This window comes from Eschrichtius robustus, chromosome 5 (assembly GCF_028021215.1).
Source record: "Eschrichtius robustus isolate mEscRob2 chromosome 5, mEscRob2.pri, whole genome shotgun sequence".
Taxonomy (NCBI): domain Eukaryota; kingdom Metazoa; phylum Chordata; class Mammalia; order Artiodactyla; family Eschrichtiidae; genus Eschrichtius; species Eschrichtius robustus.
This window is the reverse complement of record NC_090828.1, coordinates 9844766-9864444: the sequence shown is the minus strand read 5'-3', so window position 1 is coordinate 9864444 and position 19679 is coordinate 9844766. Positions and strand designations below refer to the sequence as shown.

The window sequence follows — 19679 nt, the reverse complement described above, 5'->3', positions numbered from 1 at the left end:
GGAGCAGACGATGAGAGTGGGAGAGAGAATTTCACAAAGCAAGTGCCAAACACACGGAGACTATTAAGAGAGCAGTGAGGAGGAGACAAGATTGATAAGATTTTTGTTGCACAACAGAAATGCATTTTCCCCACTCCTATTCATATTCCCTCAAAAAGATGAATGAAGATTTAAAGTGTTTTTAATTCATTTTTTGGCTACTGGGTTTTGTTTATTCGAATGTAACTCTATGAACAAGACGGAGCCACAGGATGACAAAATTTATCTGGGTTACATGATGAGTATGGAGTATGTCCTGCTTGCCTGGAGGCTAAAACCCCTCAAAGTCAGGAGTTGGGATCTTCTATATCTTTGTATTCACTGTCCTGAACACTGTGTCCTACACATGGTAATTAATCAATAAATAGTTGTTGATGATAAACAGGGCTGTGGATGAATGCACAGATGATGCAGATCCTGTTTTTTAACATGGTCATGTTCCAGAGGCTGTCGTCTGTCATTAGTGATGCAGCCAAACAGTATTTGTCGGTGTATTTATTTAAGGAGATTTTCCATTTGCCTACCAAGCAAATATAACTTTTGTAGGTCAAACTCACAATTACAGCATTAAAACAGGATAGCCAAGAGAGCATTGTGCTTGTTAAGGATGCATGTGAATACCAAAAATATCATGGCATTCAATACCCAAATGTCAAGAGACAGCACTAAAGAGGAGAAAAGAGGAGAAAGCAAGAGCGTCTTTTTGAAATTCAATACTAATTATTTATATTCCTCACCAACAACTAGATAACCTTCTCCAGCTGACATGCCCTATTTCAGTCCATTTACTTGCTACTCTCAGTTTGATACCAAGATCTTTGTGAAAAACAATTACAACTACCATGATTTTGTGTCAAAATCAAATGATCATCTCTAAAGCATCCCTGGTAGTTTTTCCAAATGTGTGTCTTTTCTGGAAAGCCCTCTGCCCCATTCTCATGGAAGAATTCTGACCTCATAAAAAGTCCATGATAAAAGGAACTTAACTATCTATCTCCAGGATATTGAAGTGGGAAAGCAAAATAATTTAAGAGAAGGAGATGGAAGTGGAATCAGGGGCTGTAGTCTTCTGGAATATATTGATAGATGTTTTTTGCTTAGCATTAAATGGGAGAAACATCACTAGAAGTTGACGATGTGATGGGGGCCACGCGAGCAGCGACCACGAGTTCAGCCCCATCCTCCTGTCCCCATTTTACCTTTACTCTGATGTGCAAACTCAATGATATAATGAAACCATTACATTTACCATACTTTTGAGGTGTAAATGCAATATTGTAATGAAACCACTTTGAATATCTTCTGCTTAAAGAGATTTGTACTGTCCTTTTTCTGGAAACTGATGATGATCACTTTTCTCCTCGAGGAGATCCCTAAATGTTTCAGACTGTCAAGGATGATGCTAAGAGGTATATGTAAATTTCCAGCTGGATCTGGTTAAAAGCATCTGGTCAGAATTGATGGAAGGGGGACAAGGCACGATTCCAAAGATAAACTGGCTATCGTGAGTGAAAACCGGAAGAAGGACGAATTGATAATATATTTTAATTGGTCTTTAAAATGTGCATTGATCCAGTAAATTCCATACCTGGGAATGTAACCCAAATAGATCACCAGAAAAGATACAAAGATGAGGTTATCATGATGTTTGAAATTCTGTCTAAAGGGGCAAAAGAAAGGAGGAAACGAAGGAGATAATTGCTTAACAAGAGAGTATTGATTAAATCATAGTGCATTGATTCAGTGGAACTCCATACGGTCATTAAGAAGAATACTAAGTTTATATTGATTAACACAAAAGAATGTCAATGATGCATTAAGTGAAAAAACGCAAGTAACCAGACAGCACATGAATGTGTTCTGTTTCCAAAAAAAAAGCATGTAGGTACATGCACACACTGTCATATAAAGAAAGTATCTGGAAGGAAATACCACAAAATGTAAACACTGGTTGTCAGTGGCGGATGGGGAATTACAGAAAGAACATTTCAGTTTTTCTTATTCTTGTATGCATTACTTGTATGATAAGCAATAGACACTAGAGCCTTCTTTTATTTTCCAAAGGAGAGTAAATTGGAAAATTACATTCTGGCGGGAAAAAACCATACTCCCTTATATTTATATATTCAGCCTTGACAATCAATCTGTCTCTTTCTCTCTCTCCCCCCACTCCCATTCTTCTCCCTCCTCTCTTCCTCACTTTCCCTCCCTCTCTCCCTCCCCTCCCCCTTAGAAAGAAGAAACAGAAGAGATCTTACGGAGAAGCGGAAAGTGGACTGTAAAAAAGGCAATGAAAGAATTTACTTTCTCAGTTGAAGTGTGCACTGACAGAAACTTAGAAAAGCTTGCAACAGTAAACTGGCAAAACCCTGAGAAGGTTTGTCTTGAAGTTAAAAGAAGCGGGTAAAAATTTTTTTTTAATATTTTAATCAAATTCTGTGGATAAGATTTGGGTTAAAATTCACGTTATCGATTAAGTAAAAAGGTACTAGTTAACAAGAAGTTCTTAAAAATATAAAAATAATTTTATTTATTATTTAATGTTTCCAAATTAATCTATAAGTAAAAAGCACTATCTTTATTTTTAAATAAAGGGCTGAGAGAGAAGGAGAGAAAAAGAATGAAAAGGCAGAATGGGAAGGGGGAGAGAGGGAGAGTTTATGGTTATAAAGACATACCTTGAGTTTGCTTCTGAAAACCACTTAATGCATTAGGCTCACATTATAGGAGAATTACCTGCAGCCTCTATGCTCTCCTTTTTTATTTATCTATTTGTTATTGAGATATAATTGACATATAACATTATAACAGTTTCAGGGGTACAACAAAGTGATTTGATATTTGTATATACTGCAGAATGATCACTACAATAAGTCTAGTTAATATCCATCACCATACAGAGTTACACATTTTTTTTCTTATAATGAGAAATTTTAAGATCTACCCTCTTAGCAACTTTCAAACATGAGACACGGTATTATTAACTATAGTCGCCATGCCGTGCTTTACATCGCCAGGGCTTACTTATCTTCTAACTGCAGGTTTGTCCCTTTTGACCCCCTTCACCCATTTCACCCACCCCACACCCCATCCACTGCCTCTGGAAAAACCACCAACCTATTTTCTGTAGGCCAGCAATCTGCCTTTCTACGAAGCCTGATTCCAGGGGCTGTCTTGAAGGGCAGGAGAAATGTCTCATTTATCTTCACTCACCTGCCCCAATTCCACCACAGCCTGACCAACCAATGCTCAACAGGGCCCAGTGAATATTAGACTGTCAACTCTAAGGACCATGTGTGTTTCTAATAGATTTTTTTTAAAACAATGCCTGGTTTATCACCACAATCAATAAGTACCAATAAATAAATGATGCTGACCATGACGATATTTACAAAGATAGCAGAGCACTGACGCTCAAAGCCAACTAACAACCAAAAATCCTAATATTCATTACCAACAATAAAAAGATCAAAAAGAATAATCTTGATTGCTAATAATACTGAAATATGGATTCAATTTAAGTAAAACTTAAACTTAACAGAAAACTCCCAACTAGACAAATGTGAGCTATAACAATTTTATCTAAATTATGCTGTTCAGGACAGCCTTATACTTCTGCTTTTGTTCTCTTCCAACTATTGCCTTTATGTGAACATTCTCAAGTTTTTTTTTCCCCCTGTTTCAGGGAGTTCAATAGACCATATTCAACTGTGGCTTTAAGATGACCAATAAAAGGTGAAATATTTGCATTTTCTTTGTTAAATCTTAAGCATTAAGCAAAAGCTTTATGTTAATGATTCTATAGCTGGTATCCTTTCCAAACTTCCTTTGACTATTTTACCCCTGGCCTCCAGAGCAAGATATCTTAAAGGACAAAGTACAAAATGTAGCTTTCCCAAAAGCATGATGAAAAGTTTCTTTCTTTCCCTTTTTTCTTCATTTGATCCTCTACTTTTAATATAATAAAGAAGGGTAAAGTTTAAGTGTCACAGAGATGGGTTGTGAAAACTTACAAAGAATTCTTCAGATTAACACTTGCAACTGGAATTTTTCTTCACATGGCATTTACTGAGCAGAATAACTGTTACATATGAACAAAATTTAATCACTCAGGTGACCATGTGACCATCATAGTGCAAGGAGCTATGACATGGTTCCTTCTCTCTAGAAGTTTACAGCCTAATTAAAGATATAAAATCAACATACAAAAAGATCAAAGAGGAAAGGAATATTCAGAGGCTGAGTTGTATGATGCTGGCTGCAAACGTGATTATCAAAGGGGTTGGTGAGACTTCAGTGGCTGGAAAAGTGAGAATTTTATAAAGGAGTTGGAAGAAGGGAAAGGAGACAGGGCTGGGAAAAAAATGATGCCAGCTACACACAGAGAGAAATAAGTGGGAAACTTGCAGGATTGGGGTTACTTGAACATCTGGAAAGGGTGACCAGCAAGCCAAACCACACAATTCAGAAGGGGGAAAATTGATGGGCTGGCATCAATGTGCAAGAGCTGGGGGTGGTCCAGGCAGAACTGCTGCAGTTTAAGGAAGACAGGGTCCAGACCACAGAGACGAGGGCCTACCATGGGCAGAGAAGCCGGACAGGATGATAGCCCTGAAGGGGAACTAGAGACAGTGCGGCCTTACGCCTGCAGGAAATTAGATTTCACAGCTGAAAGCTGGAGGAGGTTCAATACTTGTGGGCTTAGAGAGGAAGATTCCAGCTCAATGTACAGCCAACGGGCCAGGGACCTCAGAGCCCCAGATTTGCATGGTAAGGTGTATACTCCATCCACCCCCACCAATAAGAGCTCATAAAATACTGCAGGTTTGTTGGAGAATGACCTGGAGACTGAAGGCTTCATGTAACTAAGCAGGTCTGGAGAACGCAGGTTCAGACACTATGAGAATGAAAGGGGTGATTTCAGAAAATAGTCGGGCAACAACCTGTGTACGGCAAAGATGAGTTAAGACATTTCAGAGAATCAACCCTGCTTTACTGGTTCAGAGCTATGATGCAAATACCCATCCCTATACTAATGGGTCTAAAAAATACCATACTCAGTGAAGATATCATCAAGGTCTAGTAAAGAGTATTCAGAAATTTTAAGTGCCCCAATTAATACCTTATTTCTTTATATCCTAATTTATTCTAGAAGATCTGAGGAGCTTACAGAAAATGCATACCATTAAACAGTGAAATACAAATTAAAATGGACATCAGAGCCAGGAAAAATATAACTTGAGTGCATGCAAGAGAGCTAGGCAGGCCATAAAGTCTTCACAGTTGCAAGAGTTGAATTACCAACCTGGCTCTGCATCTCCCAGTGGCCTTTTCCAACAAGTAAGAGGAAAACTTATACTAAGCAGCTTTTACTCCACATGGGAATTCTTTCTTCTGACATGTCCTGGTCTATACCTGGCCCTTCTTCCCACCCCTTTCCTACCACCCTGAGTCTTCCACAGGGAGTCAGATCCTGGGAGCTCCACATGGTCCTCATGGCCAGGGACTGGCCACAAGGAGCTTGGAGGTGGAGAAGCACAGCAGGTGGGGAGGGGCAGTGTCTGGCCTATTTACCTCCTGATTCCTTTTAACTCCTGAGCAAGAAACACAGGAATTCATCAAAAAATGGCTGAAATAAAGTAAGACCCATCCAGAGAGCTGATGCCTAAATTGCTAAAAATAGGCACAGGCAAAAAAATTAATATTGGTCATTATGCATGGCTTTAGGGAGCTCTCCAGTCAAACTATGATGTTTAAAAAAATCTCCTGTCCCTACTTTTCTATTGGAACTTTTTCCCCTTTGAATACTGCCTACCACCCTTACCCCAGCTAGTGAGGTCCTCATGGTATCCCCTGGCTTTTGGGAGCACTTTTGCCCAAATCCCTCTTTTCATCAAATTTATAGGATGAGACACTCCAACTCCAGCTAAACTACTTTTGAAACTTACATTTTAAAGGACAAGGCTCACAGGAATAGTTTACCCAGAAGGGATGGAAGAGAGAGAGTTCAACAGTAAGAAACTAGAGCTTTATTAAAAGATTCTGAAAGACTACCTGAAAAATCACAGCAAAGTCTAGACTTCCTTTACCTGTTGAGGATAAACAGAGAACCCAGGAAATAAAACTCACACCTTGAGCACTTGACTTTAAATGTATTTGTTCATGTTTAAGATAAGAGGCAGTTGGAGGCGTGGGTGGGATTTTCCAAGGTTCTGTTATGTGCCTGTTGAAATTAAAGTCTATTTCCAGTTGTGATGGCCATTAGTCGATTTTTAGCACTATTATTAAATTATCTTAATGACACAGACTCTTGGGCCATCAAATTGTCATGCACTGCCCTTTGTACAGCCAAGCAGAATCCTTTGCCTGCCCTGCCATCCCCCCCCCCGCCCCACCCACACCCCCTCCACCCTCAGCAAAGTTACCTGCTCCTTCCTCTCTGACACGCCCCTTGTCTCCACCTTTGTTGCCCCTGCACTCAGGGACCACACCTAAATCACCTTGGCATTTCCAGGTGAGCACAGTGCCTGAGAAACAAGGCACACAATGCAGATTTTCTAAACTAATAAGGAACTGAGTATTTCCCACAGCCCTGCTGCCTAAAAATGTAAATAAATAAAACTAGGTTAAGTTCCCTGATTTGGAGATTTGGGAAGCAGGTAAATCAGTCAAAAGAAATGTCACTGAATGAGCAGAGAACGTTGAAAATGTACACATTGTCACATGATCACACACAGCTTAAAGAGTTGGTTCTAAAATTTTCAGAGACACAGATGTCTCTGAGAATCCAATGAAGTTTGGGCTTTCTCCAAAGAAAGATGCACAAACACATAAAAGTCTACAGTGCATTTTCAGGAGATTCATGGGATCCGTGAAGTGACCTTTGACCTCCAAAACTGTTGCAAAACCAGGGGCCAACTGAGCCCAAATGAGGAACTTCTGCCTAAGAATAACAGCATCCTTTGGTTGTGTATTGAAAATTCCATGTTTTTAAACATGCCAGTATAAACAGCCTACAAAAAGACTATAGCTCCAAGGAAGCATCATGATGCCAGTGAAAACAAATGTATCAGGTAAGTCCCTAAAGATTTAAACCACTGGGGCTGTGAAAGTCCATTGCACCAGAGCCATCTTATTACCTCAATAAAAGTCTTAACCTCATTGTACTTGCTCAAGTACTGGGTAATTTCTCCTTATTTCTCAAGAGAAGAAAATCAACAGAATGCACTGCTTTACAAAGCATTTTGCAAGACAAGAATTTTTTTCAACTGGATATTTAGCATCTAGGAAATTTAAAGCACTCTGCAGCTCCCAGGTGGCACAAAAGGGTCATGGGCAGACTGGGAACATTTCTAATCCAGTTAAGATGGCAGTTACAAAGACCTGGAAGTCACTGATTTCCAGAGTTCTGTGGCTAATCTACTAGCTATAATCTTGAAGACGTGATCCCAGCTCCTACAAGGACAGCACTGTTCATTCCTTTGTGAAGTTAAAGTGGATCTAAAGTTACAAGAGCAGCTTTTTAGTAGATCATAAACGATATACCATTGGTCTGTATTTAACATACAAGGTACTTCTTTTTACAATATAAATTAGACATAAAAATGTACTAAAAACTGTAAGAGAGAATGGTACAAATGTGGTAAAAGTGATCGAAAAAGTAGTGGCTTATGAGCAGGAGAAGGGAATGAGGAAAGCAAAAAAAGGCAAATATAAGCAGCTAGACTACCAGAAAGAAAAGACCACAGAGAGGATGAGCTGGATGGAAAGGAAAATAAATTCAAGGAAGAGGAAAGAGGTAAAATACCAGATTGAGGCTGCAACAAATACAGATCATAGAAGTGAAAAGTAGGGGAGAGGGGAAGCAGCATTTCTCTGAGCAAGCGATCGACAAGAAGTATCAGTGAAGTACACATGCCCTGCTGGGTTTTCTGATAAGAAGGAGAGTTAACTATGAGGATATTCCGGGATCATCTGTGTGTTTGTAGGAAGTTGTAAGAATTTAAGGAGATTTGGGAATCTGTGTGGAGCAGAATCTTTTGCTGGCTGTTTTCATCCTATACCACTCCAAGTGAGGAGAGTTTAAATGAGGTCTTGAAGCAGAGGAATGGATAAAGAAGACGTGGTACATATATACAATGGAATACTACTCAGTCATAAAAAAGAATGAAATAATGCCATTTGCAGCAACATGGTTGGACCTGGAGATTATCATACTAGGTGAAGTAAGTCAGACGGAGAAAGAAAAATATCATATGATACCATTTATATGTGGAATCTAAAAAGATGATACAAATGAACTTATTTACAAAACAGAAACAGATTCACAGTCTTCAAAAATAAATTTATGGTTACCAAAGGGGAAAGCTGGGGGCAGTGAGGAGGGATAAATTAGGAGTTTGGGATTAACATATACACACTACTACATATAAAATAAATAATCAACAAGGACCTACTATATAGCACAAGGAACTCTACTCAATATTTGGTAATAACCTATATGGGAAAAGAATCTGAAAAAGAATAGATGTATATGTATGTATAACTGAATCACTTTGCTGTACACCTGAAACTAACATAACATTGTAAATCAACTATACCCCAATATAAAATAAAAATTAAATTTAAAAAAAAATAAGTGAGGTCTTGAGAGATAGATTTGGCCGTCTGAGGCATGGAGAGGATGGGAGGACAGGGAAGGTACAGGTGGGGATGGAACAAGTAGCAGGTGGCCGGAGCAGGGGTCCACCGTGTAGAATTGAGGGGAAATATGTCTAAGGGCAAGGGATGAGAAGAAATAAAAGCTTAGAGAAGGAGTCCAACGCAGCTTTCACCCTAAGGAAATGGAGACCTCCAGCAGCTTTCCAACACAGAGGCCACACACCAGAGGGCTGGTTTGGACCCCAGCCCTGAGATGGTCCATCATGGCAGTGTCTCCAAGCAACCACAAGTAAAACGAAAGCAAAAAATGACCTGCTTCAGACAGGGAAGCCTCAGCTGCATTTCATGGAGATGCAACTGGAACAAGGAATCTCCTACTTGGGACTCGAGAGCGCTGGGTGAATGGATCCTCACGGAGCTAACGAGCACCTTGGGTACCTCCAGTGGAGCAGAAGATGCTAAACAAAGGTCGATTTAGTGCTTTGCCCCCAAAACATCGCATAAAGCAAATAACATACTTGGAAGAGACATATTTAGGGAAAACAGAAGAGATAATTAAGAAGAGGGTGGAAGCGTTGAAGTTAGGTGACAGCACAGGAGGAAAGGGGCTAGCACACTGAGGCCCAGAGGGAAAAGTCACATGTTGTGTACGATGTTACATCACCTCTTTCTTCCCGTGAAACAGTATAAATATTCATAAGGCCATGGTAATGAAGGAAAACTGGAAAAAATTAAATGGAGTAGCAATGGAAAAGGTCAAAGATAAATACATTCTCATCACCTGGAATGCGCAGAATATTAACGTGAGGCTCTCAGCAATACATTTTAAAAAAGAACATTTATATGACATCGTATTATATTCTTCAACTTAGTTTTTAAATTTAAAACTAAATCTTTGATTTTTTTTCTCCATCAAACGTAATATACTGACTTTTAAAATTGCTGCATGGTATCCCATTGTATACTACAGCTTAACTTTTTAATCATTCACTGCTCTATTGTTAGAGATACAGAACATCTGTAACTTTTTTTAAAATTTTTATTGGAGTATAGTTGCTTTACTGTAATGTAAATTTGTGTATTTGAAAATATTTGTATGTAATACAAAACTCAAAATTATTAATATTGGTTACTCAGAAAAGAAAGATGGAGTTTGACTGGGAATAATGATATTTATATTTTAAAAAAATACCACTTTTAAATTTTTTGAATTGCTTATAACTATTATAATAAGAATGGGATCCTAGTAGTGTTTAAATAAAAGTATATAAAATAAAATTTTAAAACAAACATTTATGGAAAGCTGGTAATGGCAACCAAGTTTGTCTCTCAAAGACACAAAAGGGATTCCTTTGCTCTGTTGCAGAGAAATATTAAAACTCCTTGGGACCTTAGTTATGTAAGGGAATCTACAGAGAGTGAGGGAAAGAGAGGAGACAGTTCCTGAAAGGGCCTCAGGTTTCTTTCTAGGAAGGAGCAGCAGTGACTAAACACAGCAGCACAACTCTGGAACTTTCCTCTCACTTCAGCATGGAAGTTTTCTCCCACCTGCATTGGCATCACTTTGTTCATCCGTTGAATGACTGCCATTGTATTCTTCAAAACAGTCTTTTGGTTCTTAGCTAAAAATGTATTCATGTCTATAGAGCCCAGTATTGTAAAAAAAAAAAAGTAATTATTATAAGAAGTTGCTTTAAAAAAAATTAAACTCTCAAAAAGAGAGTTCAACACTTGTCAATGTAGTAAGCATAAGGCTTCCACAATGATTACAAAAGATAAATCTTGTTTCTTTACGATAAAAGGATTTTGTAAAAAGAAGTAGCTGGCCATGTGTAGGTGTTGCCAATTTATCATTGTGAGGAAGACAGCCATTCTCTCGGAAGGAGCTTGTGAAACAAGACTGCTATTTTTAAAAAGAATAACACTAAAAGAGGGTGAGCTCCATTACAAAGCCACATAAAACCGGAGGCTCTAGTTAGGAAACTTAAAAAGATATCAGATCAGGGGCTTCCCTTCCCTGGTGGCGCAGTGGTTGAGAATCTACCTGCTAATGCAGGGGACACGGGTTCGAGCCCTGGTCCGGGAAGATCCCACATGCCGCGGGGCAACTGGGCCCGTGAGCCACAACTACTGAGCCTGCGCGTCTGGAGCCTGTGCCCCGCAACGGGAGGGGCCGCGATAGTGAAAGGCCCGCGCACCGCGATGAAGACTGGCCCCCGCTTGCCGCAACTGGAGAAAGCCCTCGCACGAAACAAAAGACCCAACACGGCCAAAAACAAACAAACAAACAAATAAATAAATAAAAGTAGCTATTAAAAAAAAAAAAAAAAAGATATCAGATCACAAATTTTCAAAGTGCAAAATAATGGTTGAGAGAAATAAAGGATCAAAATCATTGTCTCCTCATCATAACCCAAAGTGTAAGTTTTGAGACAGGATTCCTTAATTTAGTTATTAACATATCAAATTAATTTTTGGAAATTATTCCTCTAAGGAACATTTCAACCAAAGACATGTTTTTCCATGAAATTTTCTGGTAGCAAAATGAACACAAATTATGCTGGAGTTCATAAAATTTCTTGTACCTCAAAAGAATAAATTAATATTAACACTGGAAAATCTTTCTTATTAATATTCATCCCTGATATACTCCCAATATATATACTCCCAATATCAGTCTAAATCACGGTTATGTTAAAACCCAAAGTAGTATAAAATGTAAGATAACATTTCGAATGTATATATTTCGGTAAAATTAATGACATTTTAAAGAGTAGTGATAACTCATACATTTTCTTGAAATGTTAGCTCCATGTCATAGAACAGGCTAATCTACTAAAAAGAAAAACTTAAAAGATTAATATAAAATAAAATTGAAACTATGGATCAAAATATACAAACTATTTCCTTTTAAATAAATTGTTACAACAGATATGGAAGCAAATAATAGTTACTTGTACTGGGGAGTAAAATTTAGATTTGACGGTTGACAACACTTCATCACACAATTTCTAACTAATAAGCTAGTACTGTATCCATCTTAATAGCCAAAAACTGGTCCAAAGTTGAATACCGTCCCCTCTTTTACCAGCATGTCCATTCCCCAAGCTGATTTCTTCTTACCTTCTCTCTGCCCAATAAAATCCCTGCCCCCCACCTCCAGTTGGATTTCCAAAGATTGGGAAATGACCTTATCACCAGAGAAGGATCAAATATAAAACACAATGTAAATTATATAGAGATGAGCGTTTCATTTTCCCAGTTTGTCGTCATTATATTTGCATCAAACACGTATCTTGGAGAATACACCTTAATGCTTCCATTTAACTTAGCGAAATATTTAGTGTACCTCAGAAAAACATTGTGAAAGCAACCAAAAGCATCCCTAACTTTTGTAATTTATATTTTCACATCCATTTTCATTAAACCCTTTCAACACCCCTGAGAGACAGGTGCTGCCTCTACCCCCTAGTTCCCGCATCCTCCAGGTGAGGACTGTTAGAATATATGATTGGACAGGACAAAATACTAACAGCAGGATGCAGAGGGCCACTTGGGTGCACGGGACTGGGACGAGTAGAGTCTGAACTTGAGCTTGTGTCTTTGAGTTGAGGCTGCAGGACGGAACAAGTCTGAATAAAGTCGGGAAGTTATCGGCATGGTAAGCGGCTAGAGTTACAAGTCCCAACCTCGGAATGAAGAGAACTGGCAGAATACAATCAGAATGCTAAACCAGGGGAAAGTCCTCTAGAAACTGCCCAAGCTTAGCCCTTGAGGGGACCAGGAGGAGGGGGTAGGGGGGTGAGGGGAGGGTCAGGAGGAAGCATACTTTCTGAAGGTCATCTCTCCTCCAGGGCAGAGGAATCTAAAAGCAGCTAATTGGACATGTGGTAGTTCAGAGAAAGGTAAATGACAGATTTAACCATGTTAGAGAAAATGTGAAAACTCAGAAGTGACCCATGGAGGAAGGTGGTGTGGGCAAGAGGGACCCCAAAGAGAGTTGTGATCCCCCCAAGTTATTCTGAGTCAGAGGTTCAGAAATGATAAATCATTTGCTCAGGTGCTGAGCCCAGGGCCCTGGGTCAGGCCAACATCAAGTGGAAACCAAGCTTCTTCTGAGACACCAACATTCAATGCCTCAAGTTGCCCACAATTCCGGGAGAAAGAAATGAAAGAGTCAAAATTGAACCCGAGCACTTCCCTGGTGGCGCAGTGGTTAAGAATCCGCCTGCCAATGCAGGGGACACGGATTCGAGCCCTGGTCCAGGAAGATCCCACATGCCATGAAGCAACTAAGCCTGTGTGCCACAGCTACTGAGCCTGCGCTCTAGAGCTCACGAGCCACAACTACTGGAGCCCGCGTGCCGCAACTACTGAAGCCCGCGCGCCTAGAGCCCGTGCTCCGCAACAAGAGAAGCCACCGCAATGAGAAACCCGCGCACTGCAATGAAGAGTAGCCCCCGCTCACTGCAACTAGAGAAAGCCCGCATGCAGCAACGAAGACCCAATGCAACAAAAATAAATTAATTTAAAAAAAAAAAAAATGAAGCCGAGATTCACAGCATTAAATGCCAAAGACCACACGTCTAGGACTCTTTGGCCAGAACTGGGATACAGTCTCTGGATTCCAAATCCCACAATTTTTCCATTTTGAGCCACACTGTAAATATTATCTTAGAAGCCAATTTTGATTATAAGAAAAACCTCACCTAAAATGGAGGAAATTATGCTGATGGCTAGAATTCAGATTATCTGGGCAAAATTCCCTATATACTATCTCTAAACACCAAACCGAGGTCGGGTTGAACCAGATGCGGTTTTGGATACGAGATTTCCGTAACTCACCGATGAAGTGATTGTGCCCCAAGGCAAGCATCTCCTCCAAGAGGACGAGGCCCCCAGGGGTCTGGAGGAGGGTCACGCTCCGTCCATCTATGAGGGAGCACTGTTGAAATCCCGTGGCCGTGACCTTCCACAGCAAAATCAGTGAGGCAGTGGCATCCTGACGAATTCTGAAAATGAGAACGATGTCAATGGGAAGTCCCTTGCAGAAAAATTCATCTTAGAATCAGGCCATCAAATTCAAAATAAAAATAAAGACGGCACATACATCCGTAAAAGTATTGGGAAATGGAGGAAATGATCTTCTAAACAGGCGCCCACTTCATGCGGACTCACGGCCGTCATTTCCCACACCGTTAGAAACGCCTGTCTCCCGCTTGATCAAAAATATACCACAAAATCACTAATAGATAACTCACCTTTGGGTAACAATTTTCATCAATAATAAAAGGGTATATTGAGTTTAGAGACAACTCCTTCCATAACCACACAATATAAAGAGTCCCACTAAAATTTATTATAAATGTGTAATACATTCCCAAACCACCTGAGTGGTGCTGCTAAAATAAGTGAAAGTGTGTCACCTCCCATGCTTCTGGCCTCCTCTGGTTTCTCCTTGCTTTCAGGATAAAATCCAAAGAATGAGATGCCCTAGACGACTAACCCACCCCGGCCTCAGTTCCCTCTCAGCCTGGGATCCTACAGTTCCATCCTTGCCACCCGGCGCAATGGCCACGAGGAGCTACTGTCTCTTCCCCGGGCAGGTGCTGTCCCGGGTCCCAGCCTTTGCCTGCCCCTCCACCTGGGAGCTGTGTCATTCTTCAAGGCTTAGCCCACTAGCACCCCTCCTCTGAGACCTTCTGCACCCACCTTCCCGGCAACCAGCATCTGTCTGTCCTTCCTCTGTGCTGCCGGGGAAGGAGGGTCGCGGTGCACAGAGCTGCACCCCCCAGGGCAGAGCTCCTGGCTTGCAGCAGGGGGCCCAATAAAGGGTTGATAAATGATCAAATTCATGAATAAACGAAAGTGTAAGGAGCTAGTAACCCTCCCACGTGAATTCAGCACCCAGAGATCATTCAGCACTCCCATCTTACTCAGTCTGGGTCAGACTCTGCTCTTTCTGTCCAGATCTGCAGCCTCAGAGAGTCTTGGGGAATTTCAGATTTTTTTTAGGGGGGGGGGGGCGGGGAAGAAAGAAGGCATTTAAAAGGATAGATCAGAACTATGCAGAAAGGCTTATGAAAGTAAAACAATATGACCTAGACAAGAAAGAACTGGTTTCATAAACATAAAGGCAACTAAATGATCCCAATTTCCCTGAAACCGGCTCTGGACGGTGGAGTTTCATCTTTGGTACGAGCAACGGAACACTTAGGACAGGGGTCCCCCTACTGGCAGAACTCAGAACTGCCTCAGATGCCACGCCCTTCTCCCTACAGGGGTTTCTTCCCTGTGCCCGGAGTTCACTGCCCATCCTGGCTTTTCCTACCAGAAGAGTTCAAGGCAGGGGGCAGGGGATGCAGGGGCAGTGGAACAAAGCCCCTCTTCCAAACATTTCCAGGGACTCCGTTGTTTAGAAGGGAAGGTGGGCAAAAATGACCCTGTGTAAGTGAAGAGTGGGTCTCCAGTGCCCACTGCCCTCTTAAAATGGAGCGATGCAGCACCCTGGTCAACCAGGACCAGGGCCATGTGTCCCCCTGTCTTCTGAAGTCCCTGAAGGCTAGAGAGCAAATGTCCGTTTCAGTGCATGAGGGGTAGGATGGGGAGCGCCCGTTAACAGCAACAGAGAAGGACGGGCGGTGGGAGTTGTCAGACGGGTGCGCGGGGCGGTGCTCCAGGCAGCGTGACTCGCCAGCAAAGCAGAGCACCTGGCGCCCTGCCGGGGCTGTCGGCACTGCTTCCCTTTGCCTCCTCCCCATCCCCACCGGTGACAACCCGCCGAGTGTAATTTGAAGGAGCTTAAATTTAAAACACAGCAAAACACTTGTCTCACCTGCTTGTTTTTAAAGAGACAACTGTAATGTTTGGATCTTACATGTGGGGTAAGTTATGCATACGAATTTAACTAATGGCCCACTAAAATCAGAAGGAGCCAAAGAATCTGGGGAGCAAAAGTCATTTGAGAAGAGAAGGGTCTGGCTCTAGGTCTTAGCTAAGGCACCTGGGTTTCCTATCTCCCACCTCACTGATCCAATCCGGCCTCCCTGGAATCTTCTCCTCTGAAATCGCTCCCTCTAGTTTTTGAGGGACAGAGGCCATATCTACACACGGAACCATTCATGATTCTCACTGGACTGACCAGTTATGGACCAGTTATGTGAACAGACACCACCCAGCAGACAGTCACAGTATCAAACATAATCATTTTTAACTGGGAGTTTATTCTTACTTGACTGAAGTGTTCTGTGGCACTTCGAAGGACACCAGACGGCCACCCGCAGAGCTGTTAGAACTGGCATTCCCACAGGCAATATCTGGAATCACCTGGAGGAACAAAGACCAACAACAAAGAAGACAAGTTATGGGGGTTAATCGTGGTGCAAGATAACATTAGGAAGCAAGATTTCATGAGCTGCCTCCACTCCATTCCTTTGGGTGAGGCTGGGGACGGCCACTTGAGAGACCAAGTGAAATCTTACAAACTCTAACCAAAATGAAAGCTTTGCCATTTGAGTTTCTGAAATGCAAAAGCTTTGCTGAGAGGCGTCTACACATTCCCGGGATGACTACAGCTGCTGATAGGACGTCGTGCGTGCGGAAGGGCGGAAGATCTGCTCCCCTCTCTCTTTCATCCTGCAAGCAGTCACGGGCCTCTGTTCTCTGCTCAGTCTGCGGGTAACGAGGGACTAAATGCTTAGAGAACAAGGAGGTGGCCTTAAAGGACTAGCTTCCATGCCACGGGTAGAAACCTCAGTGACTAGGAGAATGAGCTTTCCAGAGAGCAATAGACGTGTCTGGTCTGAATGACCGTGCTCTGTGCAGAGGTGTACGTAGGAGCACGTGCTAAGGCCAGGTAGCTGGGAGCTGCCCTTTTTTTCCCCTGTGGACCAGACCTTCATTTTTAAGCAACGTGTTCCGGAAAGTATTATACTGATGTGTGCAAAAAAAGGAGCTCAAGGGGGGAAACTGTGCTCATCAGGAAGCATATTGCTAACACTTGAGCTGTGTCCAGTGAGGTGCCTCTGGCCTGTTTATTCATTCATTCCTCATGCTGTGATCACTGTACTCATCCCAAGAGTCAAAACAAAAGGGTATTAGAAGTGTTCGTCATCACTGAATTAACTGAGAACAATACAGAAATTCTCTGCACTTTCACCCCACTCCCAACATGTAGAATTTATTGTCCAGAAATATATTCACGTGTTCCTCTGGCACTTTTAACCTGCTTCTTGAACAGCCTACAAAATAACCGCATGACACGAATATGAGGCAATTCTTTTTTATATTTACCAACTGTAGGATAGCATGTCTTTGAATAAATAGGTTGAAACGGTTGGCTGGGGAGAAATTTTCTTTAAAGGACACTTCCTTGATAAACATGGGACCAAATCTAATTCACATTCAAGAAGTGAGTCATTCAGCAAAGAGATATTAAAATCCTAACTTCAAAACATCCATTACAAATCTGAAATCAGAACAAGTTCACAGTTTTTTAGGTAGGATAAAAACACTGCCCTGCGGTCTGGATGGGGTCTTCACAAATTGTGTGGCAATGAAAAAAAAAGTGGGTCAACTGGTTAAAATCACCCAGAAACATCAAACAAGAAATGCTGCCTTACTTCTTTTATAACAATAATCGAAATTTCTAGACATATTCTTTGGCTCTAAAAATGCTACACAAAGGTCTATGTAGGTTTTTTTTTTCATTTAAGCTACAAAACCTGTAACAATATACAACCACAGGTCTATACGGAAGTCATATAAAGGACACGATATGGAGTGGAATTACACTTTATCGATGTTACCTCAAACTCACGTTTTGTATTTGTTCTTCTATTCTTCTAGCTAGCAAACTTATACTTTATGTCATCTTTTAAAGGTCTGCTGGAAAATCCTCAGAATGGGACTTTTGATGAGCTTGAAAATCCAATAAGCCAAACCCAGACTGGACAAGATTCAATAAACAGAATTTGCTGTTGCCAAAATGAATAAAATTTGGAAATCTCATTCTCGAATGCATTTCCAAAATATTTTAAAAATCAGTGATAGCGTTTTTTTTTTCTAAATCCCACTGAAGTGCTGCAACCTACCACCAAAAGAACCTAAACAATAACAAACAAACAAAAAATGGAGCATAAAATTCCATGAAGGAAAATTAGGTCAATAATGGAGGGTCTGTAATATGTTCATTTATAATATTCTTCATTGAGCTGCCTGTCCCCAAATCTAAGATTATCTCATAGAAATATATGTGGTTATCATTCCAGAAAATAACTTCATTCATTTTCTTCTCTTGCTTACTCTTCTTATGCTCACAAAACAATCATAACCGAAACGTCCCATTTACGCAACCAGGAGAGATTTCCTACACACAAAGGCAGAAAGGAAAAAAAGTTTGGCATATCTTTTGTTCAATGTGTAACTTCAAGGTCTTGCATTTTTATTGCTGATATCAGAACCACTGGAATTATTTTAACTGTACTGGTTTCTTCCATAAAAGTACATGCACTAAAATGTCCTCACCTCCACTTGATCCCATTTCATTTCTACAACTTTCTGCCCAGTTTTCGGCTGCCACGTTGGCAGGGTGATGGTGGCCTGAGAGCGGGGCAGGATTATGTCAGGCTCCTGGGTGGTGGGGACAGGCTGAAGCTGTCTGGGTGCCATGGACTCCGTCCAGCCAGAGGCGGGGACACTGGGAAGTGCCTGTTCACAGATTGGACCTTCATAGCCTTCATTGCAAATGCAGAGGTAGCCATCGCTGCTGTTGCTGCTGCTGCTGCAGTTGCCATGGTGACACGGGTTGCTGGCGCAAGGATCCGCAACAAGCTGAAACGAGACCATAAATGGGTCAATTATTCCCTCATAAGAAAAGTGGCGCCGTCTCTGGGAAATGAGCTCCGTGGCTCAGAGCTGCAGCTCTAACAGAAACGCTGTTCCTGTGGAATATGCATTTTTAACAACTTGTACTGTTTGGGGCAGGGGGGCCTCCCAAGGTCATCCCAACATTAACCCTTCCACAGATAACAGGCATCCAACAAGGAAGTATGTAGTTATTGGGGAAGAGCCCCCCCCACCCCAAGGCCCTAAATAATGTTGATTTCAGGAATACTTCTTTAGAGGAATTTTCTAAGACAAAAATAGTTAAAACTGAGGCTCGTTAGGAATATACCAACTTTGATATTTTTCACTGCCAGTCAACCGATACTAGGGATCTAAATTGAAATCTCCTCTTTCACATCCTGGACCATTCATTGCAAGGTTCCCTCATGAGAAATGACTGCCTAGTTTATCCCCCCTACAGATGCACTTACCTATGTCTTCCAATTTCCTACCTGATGAACAATTCTCTTTAAGGTGATGTTATTCAATTAAAAGCTTCCAAAATGATCAGTTTGTGTGACAACTGCATGCTAGAAGGGAGCATGGTGGTGACTTATATTAAGCAGAGTTCTATGAAAGTTTCTACCTGATTATTTTGGAGGGTGATTACAGAGAAATGTTACCCTGCTGGATGTGGAAGATAAAATTTCAGTTGCATATCTGTAAATTGTGTTCATGTTCTAAGGAAAGTGTTTATCGCTGAGTCCTTTGCTGACCTCTGACTTGCCATTTGTTATTACCTGGAGGTGCTACAAAAACAATGTGAAATGAAGCAGCGTAACAATGTTTCTCTCCAGACAGCCCAAGGGTTCAGGCATGTTCACAGAGCTTATTCAGTTATCATTTGCTTCTATGATAACAGAAAATTAGACCCTGGTTTCTCAGGGCTGGTAATAGAATTGAGCGAATAATAGACAACAGAGAAATGGGACCTTCAATTTCTCTTGTTGAAATGAGTTCACACTTAAACACACATGGATAGAATTCTGCCTGGAAAAACAGCTACTCATTCTGCTAGTGACCCTTGTTACACAATTTCCAGCAAACTCCTTTAGGAAGATTAAGGGATTTTGGACTGAATAAAATGAAGCTCC

General features: G+C 41.2%; 1 protein-coding gene across 1 annotated transcript in view; it reads right to left on the bottom strand.

The window, feature by feature from the left end:
- Positions 1-19679, bottom strand: part of DNER (delta/notch like EGF repeat containing) — a 332382-nt gene that overhangs the window by 190316 nt on the left and 122387 nt on the right. The window contains exons 2-4 of the mRNA XM_068543746.1: positions 18226-18531; positions 15932-16026; positions 13546-13712 (exon numbers count right to left, since the gene is read on the bottom strand). Coding sequence (XP_068399847.1) covers positions 13546-13712; positions 15932-16026; positions 18226-18531 — 568 coding nt within the window. The remainder of the gene's footprint in view (positions 1-13545; positions 13713-15931; positions 16027-18225; positions 18532-19679) is intronic.